Raw genomic sequence first — 17241 nt, 5'->3', positions numbered from 1 at the left:
AAACTAAACTTCCCACGTTTCAGAGATTCATTCACTCACTAATGGGTAGTACTTTAAAATGAAAAAAAAAAATCTAACAAACAAAAAAACTTTACAGTAAGTCCTAAAATCCCAAATTTCCTGCACATATTTTCCTTTGACATTCTCCTAAGTTAGGTGGTAATGGTCTTGAGTACTGGATTGATTGATAAACCCCTACACAGGTAAGCTATGGAATTTCCCATTTCTCTGCTGACTTCAACAGTCCATACATGATCCCACATTTGAGTATACAAGTCTTTTTATTTACAGATTAAGTTTTATCTCCCTCCGTGGAATTATGCTAATCTAAGTATGGTGTACAATGGGAATCTGCTTATTGTATCCTTCCACTGCCTAAAAGACTCACTTTTTCAGAGTTCGAAAGGAAGTTGTCCCACTAGAACCAGCTGTATGAACTGGTAATGTACCCAAAATGAAATGTGACTTTTGAGATGTGTAGATCAGATTGATGGGTAACAAATCCCTTCTCCTCAGAGAGGACTGCCCAGGAGATTTCACAGAGTTTTCTCAACAGGACAAAAAATAAATTCAGACAGTTTTTACTACAAGAAACTTGGGCATTTTCTTTGCTTGAATGTTGCTTTTAGGCAGAAGAAAAAGAGATAAAATTTCCTATAGCAAACAGTATTGACACTGTACTTAAATAGCAATTCCCCTTGTTACAGGTCAAACCTTAATAGTGGAAAGCAAAGTACCCTGACAGTTACTCCTAGAAATAAATGCATTTTGGAAAGTTAAGCCACTTAATAACAAGGTTACTGAATGACAGACAAGAATTTCCAAAAGGCTAAGGTGATGAAAGCTAGAATTGGGATCTGTAATTCAAATTCTGTGTGATAGTGAATGTCTAGCAGTAAAATTGACAGCTGAGGGGAAAGTGTAATTGCACTGCTCTGTCCATACCTGGGGGCATTCACCAGCAACAGCAAGAAGTATTTGATGTCATACAGGATCTCACCAGCTATCATCTCTAGTGAATCAGGCAATGCTATGGAAGTGAAAAATTAGGACAAACTGAAGAACTGTGGGAAAAACTTCCACTGCTTGGAAGAGCAGAAAGGGCAGAAGAAACATAAGTGCTAATTTTAATTTTGGGATTGGAGTGCCAGAGGTAGGACTAACCTCCCTGCAGAGGTGTTAGCACTAAAGTGGCACTGGGCTGTCTCTACACCTCAGGGCACAAGGAGATACAGGAAGGAGGGGAGACCATCTCCTGCACTTATTTTGGGGGGGGGGGGTTGCTGTTGCTCTGTGTTTCCTCAGTTTTCCCTTGAACATCCTGGGAAAATTCTATCCCCCAATGTTTTTATTCTCTTCTGCATCCCATCAGAGAATAGACCGGCTTTGCAATTTCAGAGTCCTGTCCTCAGAACAGCAGTTCTCTCTTACTGGCAAGAGCAAAATCAAAGAGACATTGCAAGGTGTTGACAAAGCAGAATTTGGCAAAGTGTTGATTACAGCAAGCACTACTGAAAAGCCAGAAAATGACTATGTGTTGGGGACACAAAACCAACTTACAGTCTGACATGTCCCTGTAATTTTTGTTTTCAGCAGAACTACCATCTAAATTTTTACTCTACATTTATGACATATCTATGAAGAGTATGATATTAGTTGCATGTAGGTTTTCCTAGGAGAACTCCATCTGTTTAACTTCCTCAGGAAATGCTTACTTCCTTTGAAAACAAATCTAGTCAGCCTTTTCCATGTGACTCCCAACAAGAATAAAAAATTTCCAGCAATTTGAAGGTAAAGGAAATATGCTAAAAACTGGTTCAGCAAAACAGTGTCCTTTGAATCTTTACTGTAGAGGCACTATCAGATAAAGGTTCGTCTGCAGCAAAATTACAGATAGATTTTTTTTTTTATTTCTCAGCTGAAGTACAAATGTATTGAACTTCACAAATTAAATTTCATTTCCAGATTTAGAAGAAAGAAAAAATTTATGTGTTTTCCTTATGGGGATACTTTCCGCACATTTAAAAAAGACTGAAAACACTACAGTAAAATGCATCTCCTTTTTCTTCTCTCTTCCCTTTCCAGTGATCAGCTGAAATACATGAACATCAGTAACCTTAGGAAAAAAAAAAGGTAATTTATATGTTTAAAATAAAGTAGTTATGATGCATTTATATGCTCAGTTATAAGTTCCAGCTCTCCCCCAATCTACTGTATTTTACCTCTGAACATATAATTTAATTTTCAATTAAATAAAACATATAATTTTCAATTAAATAAAAGTCTGATTGTTTTCTAAATTATAATTAAACATTTCTAGCATTACTGACACAGCCCCTAAAGATGAGTTTATTCTAGTAGGCACAGAAAGAGTCACCTGTAGTTTAACTTTAGAAAAACAGTAAGTAAAATAAATCCTTTTGATCATAGACCCTGGATTATATTTCAATAACCCCGTAATTCCTGTGGGGTTAGCTGCTTGGTCTTGCATATGTATACATTTATACATATCATTTTAGCATAAAACTAATTAGATTTTCAACACTGAAAAAAACCCCTTCACATTTACAGAATCTGCTTCTTCCATGTCCTAACAGAGGGAAACATGTAAGCACCACGTCTGATCAACACAACAGCAATGCTGCCCCTCCCTTTCTCTCTCCCTCTCCACAAACAGCTGGTAGTGATGCTTCTAGCATATAATCGATGAATCAATCACATTAAACCCCCAAAATACTCCAGACCTTTCAGCAAAGGCCTTTCAGCAAAAGCTTTTTTTTTTTAACCACAACATGTCAATCAGTGACTTTCAATATGCATGAAGTTCAATATGCAAACTGAAAAATTCTCAGCTATTCTCATATCTGGTGTCAAACACAGCTTTAAAAGGAATTATCCAAAGCACAAACACATGAATACATGTGCAAAGAGATGGTGAGTGCATTTAATTTAAAGTTTGTAACCTACATTAGAAAAACATGCTATTACAATGGAAAGCCATATCCATGCAGCTTGCAGGCTGGGAATCAAAGACCAACACTGTTTTGTATGCAACCCAGGCTTGCCAATCTTTATCTTTGCAGCAGTATTTGCCAAGCTTACAAATATATTTGTGCTAACAATTATTTCTCTGTAAACACAAATGTCCGCTTCCTTTCAGCACTGAATTAATTAAAAAGGTGTGATGAGGCAACAAGAATTAAACTGCTGGCTGATTTGGTGAACAAAAACCCATGTCTTGAGCAGGTAAATATTTTAACAGAACTTTGTCCCGTTATCAGCTATTCTCTTCAGGGTTTGTCCCACCAGTGACACAGTCATAACACAAGTAACGCTATGACAGGAATGTAAACCTGTCATTTTATAACTGAATTATAACAACACCGAGGTGGGGCAGAGCCCATGATGATCAAGGCATGGGTGATGCACCACGTGTTGTCACGGTCCTGCTCCTCTGTATCGTGCTGATGTTTTCATCTTTCCTAGGCATGGCTTTGAAGTAACTGCTTTTGATTGCTGCTGGAAAGCTGCACTTGTCTCCATGCCCGCTTGCACTTTCAGCTCTCATTATGGTCATGGGACCCTGAAGTTGGCCCCAATATATTGAGCTGTTGTGTCACCTGCATTTCACTACTTCACTTGTGCTCTAAATGAGAGACAGACAGACTTCCTCATCTTCCACTCTTTCTTAATACCTCCAGTGGAAGAAGGAGCTCTTCTAAAGTAAAGCTATATTGCCTCAGAAAAATAAAGTGCAATTATGAGTTTGTCCACACTATTTAGCAGAGATGAGCTGTACAAAGGCAGTGGGTTTAGTCCTGCAGAGCTGGTCAACAGGAACCCATGCAAAGGCTGCCTTGTAGAGCTGTTGGTATTTTTGACTGCGGGCACAGCATGGCCATACACCCCAGGCAGAAGATTGATTTCTCCGCTATCCTCAGTTTTTTCCCCCTTCTGTGATGCCTGCCTATCCAACTGTCTCTGCTTTCCAAACAGCTGCATTGACAGACTCTGCCTGCCCCTCCTCACCTCGGCAAAGGGGAAGAGACAGACAGTCTGCCACTGACAGCTTGTGTACGTGACAAAGCAGATGGGTACAGTCAGAGTGGAACTATTGCTTACATTGTTCTGTGTGCAATGGGACCAGCGTAGCCAGGTTTCCTATAGATACACCTTCCGGTTCCTTTCCCTGTGGCAACTGTCCAGCTCCTAAACAGTGTCCCTTATGACATTCTTTAAAAAAAAAAAAGAAAAAAGATTCCTTCTCTGTTGTAACTCTTTTCCTCCCCTTTTGTTCCCTCTGTCTTTTCCTCTTCCTCCTTCCACACATCCTCTGAAATGGACAACAAGCTTTTGTTTCTGCTGCTGCTAACTGCACGTGTGCTGGTTGATCAGTCTGGGATACCTGCTGGCCTAATATGCAGTGAGCTCACACTGCTGCTCTTCTCTACAGGTAGTGTTATTCTGAATCCTTCACCTCTAACGGGCTACTAATTCTCACAAAAATGGTAGTCATTTAAAGATTTTGAGATTTCTTTCTATCTGTTCAATTTGTTTGACAAAAGGCGGAAGTTTCTGTGAGGGACATCTGAGGGACAGTTCAACTGTCACAGTCAAATACACCTTCATGACATGTGGCTAAAAAGAATTAATATAATAGAAATGCATCAGTTTTTTCATAGCTATCTACTGTACCCAGAACAGAGTATATGCAATTGATATTTACAGAAAATTACTATTGTTCAGAAGTTTCACTGTGGGGGGTACACATATGTTTTTTGGTTGTTATAAATCCTTTGGATAGAGCAGCCTTTAAATTCATATACAAATAGAGCCAGAATGGCAAATATCCCTTATATTTAAAGGCAAACTTTTGAGGAGTTATGTTTTTGAAGGCAAAGAGTCACTAAAAATGTAACATTATTCAGAAAATAATATGTGCTGACTGAAATAGTTTCTCTCTTGCCCTTCCTGTGACTGGGCAAATCAGGAGAGAACAAGGAAACAGCTGGTCAAACACAGATGAATCAAGAGTGCAAAAGTACACAAACAAAGATTAAAGCTTTACTACTGAACACCAGGACTGAAATTTCCTTCTTTCAAATGAGACACAACTAGGAAAGGAAGAAGGTCTCCTGCATGGAACACCTGTAAAACTCACCCCCACCAAAAGCCCAATAACGTAACAGACGTACCATCTTCACTGGTGTGGGGCTCTGTACTGGCATCCTGGTCCACTTCCTCCAATGTACCATGTTCGCTGTATGGGCTGTCACTGAAGGGAAACGAAAGGTTGAGCAGAGAGTGAAATCACCTACATCAAAAATATGCCGCCCCCATGAGATTATTTAAAATTATTCTTATAATGTTACAAAGTTATGTGCGACATAATTATCCTGGTGTGTTATGAATACACAATTACAGAAGGAGCCCACACACCCTTCCTTGAAACAACATCCTCAGGTATTAAGAAGTCCTCAGAACATTTGAATCCTTTATAAGCGTATGTGTGCATTGTCAAAGGAGTGCCCTGGTTTTGGCTAGGATATAATTAATTTTCTGCCTAGTAGCTGGTTTTGCATTTAGGATGAGAATAATGTTGGCAACACACTGATGTTTTGTATGTTGCTGAGCAGTGTTAACACCAAGTCAGGGACTTTTCAGCTTCTCACCCCACACCATCAGTGAGTGGGCTGGGGAGCAGAAGAAGCTGTGAGGAGACAAAGACAGGACAGCTGACCCCAGATGACCAAAGGGATATTCCAGACCATGTGGTGTCATGCTCAGTATATAAACTTGGGGCAAAGCTGGTCAGGGACTGCTGCTCTGGGACTGGCTAGGCATTAGTTAATGGATGGTGAGCAACCGCATTGTGCGTCACTTGCTTTGTATATTCTAATAGTTATTGCTATTTGCCCTTTCTTTTCTGTCCTATTAAACAGTCTTGATTTCAACTCATGAATTTTACTTTTTTTCCCCCAGTTATCTTCGCCCATCCCACTGTGGGGGGAGTGAGTGGCTGTGTGGTGTTTAGCTACCGGCCCAGTTAAATCATGACAGAGAAGAGAAAAGCAGCGGGCATCCTAAGCTGGAATTTGATAAGGTGGTTCACAGCTCTGCACAGTACACCTGGAATTCTGGCTGTGTCTGGCTGAACATAGGGGTAGCTTCCTTCACAAAATGTTGTAGGGAACCTCATCAAAATTGACTTCACTTTTTTATAGTTAACGCTTTACTATGTGAACCTAAATGCTCTTTTCATTTATCTTCATAGCTCTATTGTGTGCAAAAGTAATTCTGTATCACAGGAATTATCCAGACAACAGCCTAATGATTTTGTTAGGATGACAAGAAGGGTAATATTCTGCCTTACCAGTAGTCATCTCCAGCCATGCATTTTTCATACACTGGTCCATCAAGTTCCTTCACATCCGGAAAAATAGCCTCATGATGGATGATGATAGTTTTGATTATCTCATTCACATGTGCCTGACAAGACACTTGGTCCTGTATGTCTGGAACAGGCATCAGGGTCGGCCCAAAACAAATGGCCAGGTTGTATGGATCCATCATGTTTTCATCACTGTACTGTGAAAGGCTGTTATAAGACAAAAATCAAGAAAAATTGACTTTTCCACTGTGACTAACCTTATCCTGAAAACTGGGGGAAACTTTATTTTCCATCACAACTTAGAGATTTCCTGTTCTCACTGAAAATCCTACATAAAGCTAACAAAACAAACAAACAAACATTTCTTCCATAGGTTGTGTCCTTTATGAAGTGAGTTTATACCACATGTATGTATGTAAATGTTTGTGTTCCCACACTACCATGTTTAGTGTACACCGACTTAATGGGCTAACATAAAATCCATCAACTGATGCTGCTTCTATCTCATCAGTGCTTATCCTTGGAGCTCCAAGTGAACTGAATGCAAAGTGGGTATACATTTCTCATCGGGGCTTGATGCATCACTCCCTTCAGCTGGCTATGTAACTTAGACAGACTAAATTGCCTTCTGGAGGTAACTGATTTCCTGGATCTTGCAAATTCTCTTGGGATTTTGTGTTTCTGTTTTTACCATACAGCCTAAAATTCCTAAGCACCTTAAATTCTGCCAACAAACTCCTACAATAGTTTCATTATGGAAGCATCCAAATAAAAGGCTTTGATTGTTCTTATTAATCAATTTTTGCAAGTTCTCCTTTCTTCCAGAAAATGCAATGTTTTCAGTTTTGAATGAAGAGTTGCTATGCATTCCCTTTTTTAAAAGCACTGGAATTTCTAATGGCAATGCTGGCTTTTGAGTGGTTCTGTGTGGGACCAGTCAAACAGAACCTGAAGTGCTGGGATGCCCTATACTGTGTTGTTCTGTGCTATGAAGCAGCATAGGAATTCTGATGTTTGGTTGTGTTTAAATACAGCATCATATTTCCCCTAGAAAGGGAAATTTTAGAGAGTGGTTTCCACATAAAAACTACACAAATGCATGAAGCAAACCTTCTAAATTACTTCCCTCATAACTACTTCATAAAATTAATCATGTTCTCCCCTTTTATGCCATTTTATCCTGCCCTGTATGTTAATTGGAGACATCTTGTTCTACTGATTTATAAGGCGGTTCAGCCTTTATATGTGTGCAAAATTGTGTAAAAAACATTGTAACTATCACCATGAAATGTGAAGTTCTGCTGATGGCTGGCAACATGCAATGATCCTCAGGGCTCAATACTGGGGCTGATGCTATTTAACATCATCATGAACGACACAGCCGAGGGGATGGAGTGCACACACAACCAGCTTACAGATTATGCCATGCTGGGGAGGGTGCAGTAAACATGATAAAGGTCAGGATTACCGTTTAGAAGGACCTTGACAAGACGGAGGAATGGACAAAAGGAAATTTCATCAAGCTCAGAAAGGATGAATGCAAAGTCCCACCCATGGGATGGACTAATTCTACACACTATTAGTCTGGAGCTGACTGTTGGTTAGCAGCTCCCAAAGAAAAGCATTGGGAAAAGCCCTTCTTGGACAAGAAGCAATGCATCCTCCTGCAAAGAAGGGTATCTTAGGATGAGAAAAGCCAACAGGTCAAGGGAACTGATTATTCCTCTTCCACCTGGTGCTCGTGAAGCTGCACATGACATTCTGTATCTAGTTTTGAGAGACTGGCAAACTGGTGCAAGTCCAGAAAAGGACTACTGAGATGGCTGGGGAGCTGAAGCATATGGGTTATGAACTAAAGTGGAGAGAACTGGGTTTGTTCAGCCTTTGCAAGAAAAGGCTACTGGAGAATTTAGCTGCAATCTCCTACTATATATAAGATTATAAATAAGAGCGAGACAGGCAGAAGTGCAAAGGGATGAAACGCAACAGACACAGCAAAGGATATTCCAACTGAAAGCAGGAAAAAATCTCTTTACTGTAAAAGTGACCAAGTACTGGGACTGACTGCCTAGAGAAGTTGTGGAGTCACTGCCCACTGAGGTTCTTTACTGCACAAAGCCTTGAGCAACTTGATGTAACTTTAGAAGCTCTGAGAAGTAGGTGAGGTCTGCCATGAGATCTGATAACTTCATGTGGCCAAGCAGGCGTAACTGCATGTGCAAAAAGCAGAATGAGATTTGCAGAAAGTCAAATAATGGGAATGTTTTTCCTCTGGATGCACAAGGAGCAATTTGGAGGCAGTAAGGTGTTTAGTCTACTTTCCAAATTGCATTCCTGTGGAGAGAACAGATGTAGCAAACATGACCGTGTAACAAATACAACCCCATACAGATCTGGTCAATCTGTATGCTTAAGCAGAAGAGAAGCTGTGATAACAGCCCTTAAAGACATTTATATGGTGTCACTTTTGGGGGTGAATTCTGTTTCAAATGACTAGTTATTTTCATAAAACTTTAGATCTCTGCCCCTCTCTTCAATATTGCTTGAAAGTGGTTCAGAAACTGCTAGAAAAAAGGAAATGGGAACAGCTGTGAATACAGGCATGAACAAATAACCCAGCTGCAAAGACCCTGTTACTATAGGAACAGACAGGCTGGAAGAAATGGGGAAGGTCGCAAAGACAGAATGAATCAGCAAAGGGCAAATTTAAGAAAAAAAAAAGGAGGAAAAAGGTGATATGAATACAGATCTAACAGGAAACAGACAAAATGGCAGCAGAAAGAGAAAAGCTAGAATCAGGGCAAAGTGCGCATAAATTTTTCTGTGAAAACACTGGGGGTCAGCAAAAACCAGAGAGCGCTGTGCAAGTGTGGAGGGAAAAACAGTGCAATTGCCCAACCTGTCTTTTATTTTCTCTTCCAGAATGAAGAACTTTTTTCTGGGGTGATGAAGACATGAACACCAATTTCCCTTTCTCATACAACTCTCCTTCCAGCCTATGTTTTGCAATGTGAGAACAAAGCTCCTTTGTATCAAAGCATACACAGGAGATGTATGTTCTTTATACTCATACCCATGTTATCAGAAAATAGAAGCAGCCACAGGAAGTCTCACCCTGTCAGTGCCTAGCATCAAACAGGTAGTTTGTAGTGTCTATGTTGCTTGAATATATTAGGGTGTTTTTTTTCCCATGAGCAAATGAAAATCAGCTTAAGATAAGGAAAAAAAAATGTAAATTGCATAAACTATTTTTAATGTAGTTACAGTAGTTTTGCTATTTTCTTATCAGCTTATTTTGTTGTCAGCTTTAATGCTGTAGGCCGCACTTCCCATTGCAGACAACACTTTAATCTAAGCATACCCTTGTTCAGTTTTGGAATTAAATTAAAAATTGAATTTTAAAAAATTAAAATTGAATTTTAATTTGAATGAAAACCAATGCTTTCGTTCTAGTTTCACTGCCAATTAGAAGACCATCTTTTGTGTTAAATGGAGCTTAAATGTAAATGCTACATAGAGTATGAGTAAACCCAAAGAACTTCGATACCAGGAGAGAAAGGCAGATAAAAATACAATACATTAGGTAATTATCAAGTACTTACTGATTGAGGAAGGCAAAGAGGTATCTCATCACTATAAGGACCGACCTGGGCAAAGTAAGGAGGAGTTTGCGGATGTGAAGAGCCCTCTCATAGAGATTGTCTATTCCTGCAAACAGAAGAAAATATTTTATGTTCCCTTGCATATGATTGTCTAAAATGATATTCAGTCAATTTACTCAATTTACTTTGACTCTTTATCATCACATGCCCCTAGTTAGTATTGTCTAACTTTGGCCTATTAGAAAAATAAGATCTAGAAATTCTTCCCTCTCTCTTTAAAACTGCACAGTTTAAAAAACAATGTCTTTATAAGAAGGTAGAAATTTGCCTAAGTCAAACCCTGGCCACTTGCTGAGCTTGACAGCTCACAAAACCACAAAATCAGTACATAAATATATACTGAGTGGGAGATACCAAGGAGAGATGTTGGCTATCCGTTTAAAATACAAATACATTCTCCTTATTTGAATGCTCACATCAGATGTATAATACTCCAATCATTGAGCTTCTCTTTTAACTTTTCTTAATTAAATGTCCAGCTATAACTCTCTTACCAGCAGGGTATGAGAAAGGCCTCCTATTTTTTGGTAGGCAAGAAACACAAAGATCACATTTTTCCCAAACAATTTTTTAGCACTCCATCAAAATTCTTCTTAAGCAGGAAAACCACAGTCAGCTAATAAAAGCATCAGTTCCTAATGTCTTGTAACATGGATGCACTATCTTCTGTGTTGGTCAGAAGGATTACACGGCTGTAAGTGGAGCAATGATGGGATAAAAGCTTGAACTGTTTTTCAAAATCACTAATATCTCAGTTTTTAACTCAGTGTGTTTTCTGTGTAAATGACACTGTTGGAAACGATCTACAATTTCAATAATGTTTTTTTATGTCAGCCAAGAAAGAGTGCTGGAATGAATGACATCTAGGGGAAATCTTAGCTGACTACATGAGAAATCCTGTCCTGTGGCATTGAAAAGGATATTCAGAAATTTGGAAATCAGAAACAGAAGCTGATTCCAATAGCTGAAAAGTCAATTGTACCACAAAATGTTGTATTTAGGAGTACACAATTAAAATAATCACATAAAAATATAAGTGTAAATAGAATTATTGGTGTGTGTTACTTATGTGCTCTTTGGTATGGCTATTTTTACCACTCAGCATTTATTTGTAGATGCAAAATGTGTGTTTATTTACATTTCTTAGAAGATCAATTGGTGTCTAGTAATTAGTATTTTGGGACCAAGAACTAAGCATAAGCAGAGCATGTTGGCAGCAAGACTTCTGTCTACCATGCAGAAGTACTACAGTTCATTAGGAAATGCCAGTGTAGTAGATGGATGTGACGTCTGCTCCCACATCAGCATTTACAGATTCCACTGGCTCAGCACCACTAGTGTGCCGGAAAAAGAAGATTCTGGGATGGGGTGAAACTGGGCTCCCTGAGAGTTTCTGCAGAAGGAGAACAGTGCACCACTGCTTGCATGAAGGAAATCCATTTGGATCGTGGTATCTACTGCAGGAACAGTACAGCAAAACTCTGGCAGGAAGTAAAAACCTATTCCCCAGCAGAGCCCCTGAAGGCTGAACAGTGTCTCTGGTGAGCTGCCACAGAGCCGGTAGGGAAAAGGACTGCTGACAAGCTGGATAATTTATAACCTAATGAGTCACTCTGAACCCAAATGCTAGCTGAAAATCAGTTCAAGCCGTTACAGCTTCTCAAGTGGAGCATGGGACTTGAAACTTATTTTTATGTTTCTATTAAATGTAGACTGCATGAATCAAGAAGAATTATTTCTGGCTACTGGTTAAGAACTGCAGTCCATAGTAGGGGTGTACTAAGTCCAGGAGTTGCCTGCACAGTGAGGATGCATAGAACAACTACAGTTCTCCTTTCCCATTCCAGTGCAAACCACCTCTTGGATGTCAGTGCTATATACCCTCACTTCTGCAATGCAATGGCACACTGCTGTTCTGCACAGCCCACAGACACCAGTTTTAGTGCAAGGCCTTCTCCACCTGCCTCATCTAGCCACTCCCAGTGGAAGAAGCCTGCCCATATCTTCAGTTCCCGTTCTTTCAAAGAAAACAGCTGCTGTTACAGCTAGGGTGCCTTGTGAATCTCCAGTTCAGCTGCCTTTTCTCCTTACAAGCCTGTCTGTGAACCTCTCTATGCAAAGCTGGAGGTCTAGGTGGGTTTGTGCATGGGCACAGGTGGATCTTCTATGGAGTGCGGCTGAGGGAGGAAGGTCCAAAGGAACTTTGGTTACATCTTTCAACACTACCACCTCGGCACTAATGTGTGCTGCATGTGAAAAGCTGGGCAGAAGTTGTGATGCAACACCAGGACTCATCTTCTGCATTACAGCCTTTCCTGGCTAATGCCTTGTGCTGCAGACCTGCCTCTTCCAGCTAGTTCTGGAGACCGGCCCTGGGCCAGGTTCAGTCATTGCTGAATTCAAATCAGTCCTGAGAAATGCACTGGCTGGAACCCCAGGTGAGTCCAGGATCCTTCTAGCAGTGTGCTGCCTATACGGATTCAACAGCTCCATATAAACGAGTGAGCTAAACCAGGCTGGGGCAGTCTTGAACACCAGCAGGTAGCTACAACTCCGTAGTTATCATACTCTCCAACCTGCTTGTGGTCTGTGCCAACCATAACTCTGCCAAGCAGTTCCTACACATGGATGACAGGATGCATGAGCCAGGAACTGGCTCCATTAGGCAGCATGGACATGGCAGAGTAGATATAGAGAGTTTGGCTGTGAAGCCATGTGTTGAGCTGTCCCAGCTGTCCTACCAGGAGCATGACCTGTACTAAGCATGCCACCTCTATACTGAAGCAGTTACAGGTTATACATACGCGAAGGAGGTGTGTGTATTTCCAATACCCTCCTGGTAACATAGACCCAGTTTCCATGGAAGTCCCTTTACTGAAAATCCAAACTACTGCCAAGTGGTAAATTCATGTGCTTTCCACATTATTTTGAAAGGCTTTTATTTCCCAGTACTGATTTGGTTTAAAAGACTAGGTAATGATGTTATATATTTGCATACCACTTTTAATGAGGAGCTGAATTTCATCGTTGCTTGCGTGTATGCAGTACCTGAGTGTTTGGGTACACAGGAAAGACGGAATGAATACAGAGCAATCTTTCTGCATCCAGGCAGAAAGAATTTGCAGCTCTGCTGCTTCCCATGCAAAGGAAAGAGAAAAGCATTGCTTGTCCTTTGCTGGCTTTGCTAAAGAGAGCCTTCGGGCAGAAGAGCTACCCAACCTACAAGCCGGTTGCTGCAAGGAACCACTGGCAATTCCAACAGTGTGGAAAGCTGGCCATTCTCCCCTCTCACAGCACTTCTGTTAGAGACCTTCTTTTCCATACTCTGATGTTCAAGAACTGTAATTAGCCCTACCTGAGTGCTCAGTGAGGTATTACCCATTTTTCAGCTAAGAAAAAACAGAAGTGTTGATATTACATGACTTGTCCAAATAAGACAATTAGCCGCCAAGCTGGAATAGAAATCAGGGGATTTGAAAACTGGTTCATTACTCTAATGATGACACACACATTCCCGAACACAAGCAAGAGGACAAGCCTCTGGCAAGGCCAAGCATACTGAGACTAACATGATTTTTCTGACTGTGAAGAGAGAGGCAGGGAAGAGAGATCTTTGTGAAGGACACAGGAATATCAGCCTCAAATCAAGAATTATGTCAGCTAAACATCACAGAATGAAATGGTTATTATTTTTTAGTTCTCAGTTCTCATAGCAGAGCAAAACTTTTGGAGCTCTGGTCTGACACACCTGCCTTCCAGACCTGTCTCAGCCATGGGGGTCAAATCCACAAGCAGGAGTTTCCTGACAGAAAGATGAGAAGCTGTTTGGTGTGGGAACACTGTGCTTTTATCAAAGCAAAGCTGCAGTACAGCCCAGAGCACAGGAGACATTTGTGGGGTGAAATGAGAAAGAAAAGAAGCCCAGTTCTGAGGTTTCATGACTACAGTACTTTTTGGAAGAGCTGGGCATCTGTGCCCAGAACTTTTAATGTATTTTCATCAGACAGTAGTGAAACAAAGTACTCTGATAATATAAGGAACTTCGTTTTCTGTGTATTCATAAAATTATCTAGGCATCTAAGTATCAGAGGTGTTTGGGATCTAAGAAATGTCCACCAGACACTACAAAATAAAAACCAAATAGCTTGGAGGACTCTTCAGAGGTAATTTAAGTCTCAGCCTCTGACTTCACTTTTTATCACCTCTGAGAGGTGTCCATCCAGCTTATTCATAAAATCCTTCAAGGAGACAGATGACAAACTCTGCAAGAAAATCTGCTGAGGTGCAATCCTGTATTACTCTTGAAAAAGATTTTATTTATTGATCTCCCATTGACTTCCTCTGCAAACACTCCATGTCCTTCAACTGGATGAATGAATCCAGGTGAGATTAATGTCATTGCATAAATGAAAGAATTACTTATCAGCTAGCTGCCTCTTTGTCAGCCATGCACTAAGGACTGGTTCTCAATAGCATAAGAGAGACGTACATCCTAGGCACTCAAGCCTTATAAGGTGTGATCTTCAGCTTCCAAGATCACTGGAACCTCTTCTGGAGAGGCAAAATCACCTTTGCTTATTGCAGAGATGCACAGAAACAATGAATGTCTACTTTTTTCTTCCATGAGAAATAATACATTTTAACCACCCAGTCAGTCTCGATGAGCTTTTTGCAAAGGTAGACTCTAAAGTGAAACAGATCAGAAGTGAACAATCTGCCTCAGAAGAGTAAAGGAAACTGAGAGGGGAGAAAACACAATTACTAACAAGAGCCCCCAAGCACAAATAAACCAAAACTAAATTACAAATGAATATATTCATCCTAAATAACATTAAGAAAATGTAAATTAAAGTTTAATTAAGCAATAATCCTGAAGTAGTAGAGCATATAAAAGGCAATAAATATTCAAATATGTAGATGCAGCAATGAAGAACAAAAGACTTTTGCAAAAGAGCAATCGCTGGTGGCTTTCAAGTATTTTGGGACACCTGGACAGCTGCATGCTACTCTGGTTTAGTTAAAAATGCTAAAGAAGCACTGTACTTTTCCTGGCCTTGATTCTACACATGGCCTCTCCAACAGTGGAGGTGAGATGTGGTTATCCAAACGAGAAGTTGAGCCTGGAAGCAGTGCTCAGAAACCTGAGTTCTGGATTGTATACGTTCTATCACTCTCTGTTAAAGCCAGCCTCCACGGCCCAATCTCAGTAGGAACAACAGGACTGCAAAGCTTTGGCAAAGGGAAGATATTATTGATCAGAACACACGGAATGAGAAACCTGGGGTCAGCAACTAATGAATTGTGCTACAACTAACACCCAGTGCTGTGCAAGGTAAGCATATTTCACAGGCAAGGGTAGCACAAAGGAGGAAGAAGAAAGCAAACAATGGTAATGTAAAAAGTTTCTCTCCTTTAGGACCACTGTTCTGAAGGCTGAAATCTAAAGTGGTATCTCTGTGTGGGGGTTACTTGCTACTTCCCCTTGGTGCAGTGCCTACTAGTAACAGTGTGAATGCCTAATGCATATTTTACACACCCCGTGAATGTCAAATGGGACTGAGTTACACTTGCAGATGTAATTTTTATGGTCAATTTGCAGCCGACAAGTTATCTACATGCATATGTATTAGTGCTGAAGTTAACAATTCGTGCCTCTTTTCACTTTGGTAGATGGGCCCAAACCAGCTCAAAGATATGTATATATTAAGTCAGCAATGCCACTTACTCCACTGTCACCTGGGGAAGGAAACACTTTTGTTGAAACTTTCCCAGGCAGAGTTGATGATTCAGAATAGTTTTTTTTACTTTTTAAGTAATGGGCAATGCTCTGGAAAAGCAATAAAATAATTTCCTGTCATAACATTTATGCCTTTAGGTAAATGGGCACCACTGGCAGCAAGGGACTCAAAAATCAGAAGGAAAAAAGATTTAACTTTTCATCCATCCTGCCATCTTCATATATGAAATTTAAGGCAAGGGAAATGAAACCATGAACAACGATAATGCTCAGTGCAGGAGCTAAGCACTCTGAATAGCTGAGGTGTGTCTGCTGCCGCAGGGCACAGCTGTGTAGGTAAAAAGCAGCTGTAAGTCACACGTGTAAGAGCTCACACCAGGAGAGAAACTGCAGTCCCCAGCAGTGAAGGTGAGTTACAGCCAGCCCGAAACACAGCTTCAGCACCCTCTGCCTCCACGTAAGTCCTGTTACAAGTACTTTGCTTGTCTTTGGCCCAACCTGTTTCTACAAAGGGGCAGAGAAGAAGTGCAGTGCAACTCTCCACCTTTCCACTCCAACCTTGGATTGCCCTCTAGATTACAGAATGCTGTTGAGACCAACAGCAGCCACTCCTTATGCTGAGAATGCAGAATTATGACCCACAATCAGATGGATTCTTTACATTCTGTTTTATCTTTCATGCTTGCTCCCACCCAAAGCACATAATTTGGTCTAAATTTTATTTAAATCAGATCATAAGCCCAAACAGAATAACACTGTTCTCACGAGTCTAATTAATACAAATTGCCATAAAAGTCACAGTAATTTTGCACTGTTTCCACTGTATTTACAAAATGGAAAGCATTAACTCACAATACTCTATTTCATTTGGAAATATATGCATAAATGCAAAGGAATTCCTCGGTGGCTGTATGAGGAAAGGTTCATTCTGCAGCTGTAGCCTCAATTATGCTTGACATCCATAACTAACTACTTCAGTTCCAAGGTTTTTTTCACTGGCAACATTACATTTCCATATAAAATGTGTGACATTCTGACCTTTTACAGTTTTATGTGAACATTAACTTCAAGAATTTGCTTTCTCCCTTTTGTAACCATTTCTGCCAAAGATTAGGAAACCTCACTGACATTTATCTTAAAAAATTATTTGAAAACAACATAATGTTTATTCCTTTCCTCCTTGTTTTTCAGACAATGAATGCAGAATGAATTAAGAGCATTTAAAACGCCTTAATTAAAATGCCAAAGTTTTCTGGACTTTATGTATCAATTGTGATCTAAAGAAGTTACAGCAACCTGTGTTCTCACAGAGGAAAGAGAGTCTGGCCCTGCTCCCATTAACAGGAAAACCAAGATACACAATAAATGAGCATAGAAAAAAGAAACCAATCCAACTATGATTGGTTCAAAGTCTGAAATGGAAGAAAAATCTTGCCTAGTCTGTTTTCCTT

General features: G+C 40.2%; 1 protein-coding gene across 2 annotated transcripts in view; it reads right to left on the bottom strand.

The window, feature by feature from the left end:
• Positions 1-17241, bottom strand: part of SRGAP1 (SLIT-ROBO Rho GTPase activating protein 1) — a 142427-nt gene that overhangs the window by 9115 nt on the left and 116071 nt on the right. For both annotated transcript variants that reach the window (XM_027887750.1, XM_027887751.1), the window contains exons 16-18: positions 9994-10099; positions 6374-6598; positions 5196-5275 (exon numbers count right to left, since the gene is read on the bottom strand). In XM_027887750.1, the coding sequence (XP_027743551.1) occupies positions 5196-5275; positions 6374-6598; positions 9994-10099 (411 nt within the window). The remainder of the gene's footprint in view (positions 1-5195; positions 5276-6373; positions 6599-9993; positions 10100-17241) is intronic.

This window comes from Empidonax traillii, unplaced genomic scaffold, assembly GCF_003031625.1.
Source record: "Empidonax traillii isolate 1590-97213 ecotype Southwest subspecies unplaced genomic scaffold, ASM303162v1 scaffold221:size740363, whole genome shotgun sequence".
Classification (NCBI taxonomy): Eukaryota; Metazoa; Chordata; class Aves; order Passeriformes; family Tyrannidae; genus Empidonax; species Empidonax traillii.
This window is presented reverse-complemented; position numbering and strand designations above follow the sequence as displayed.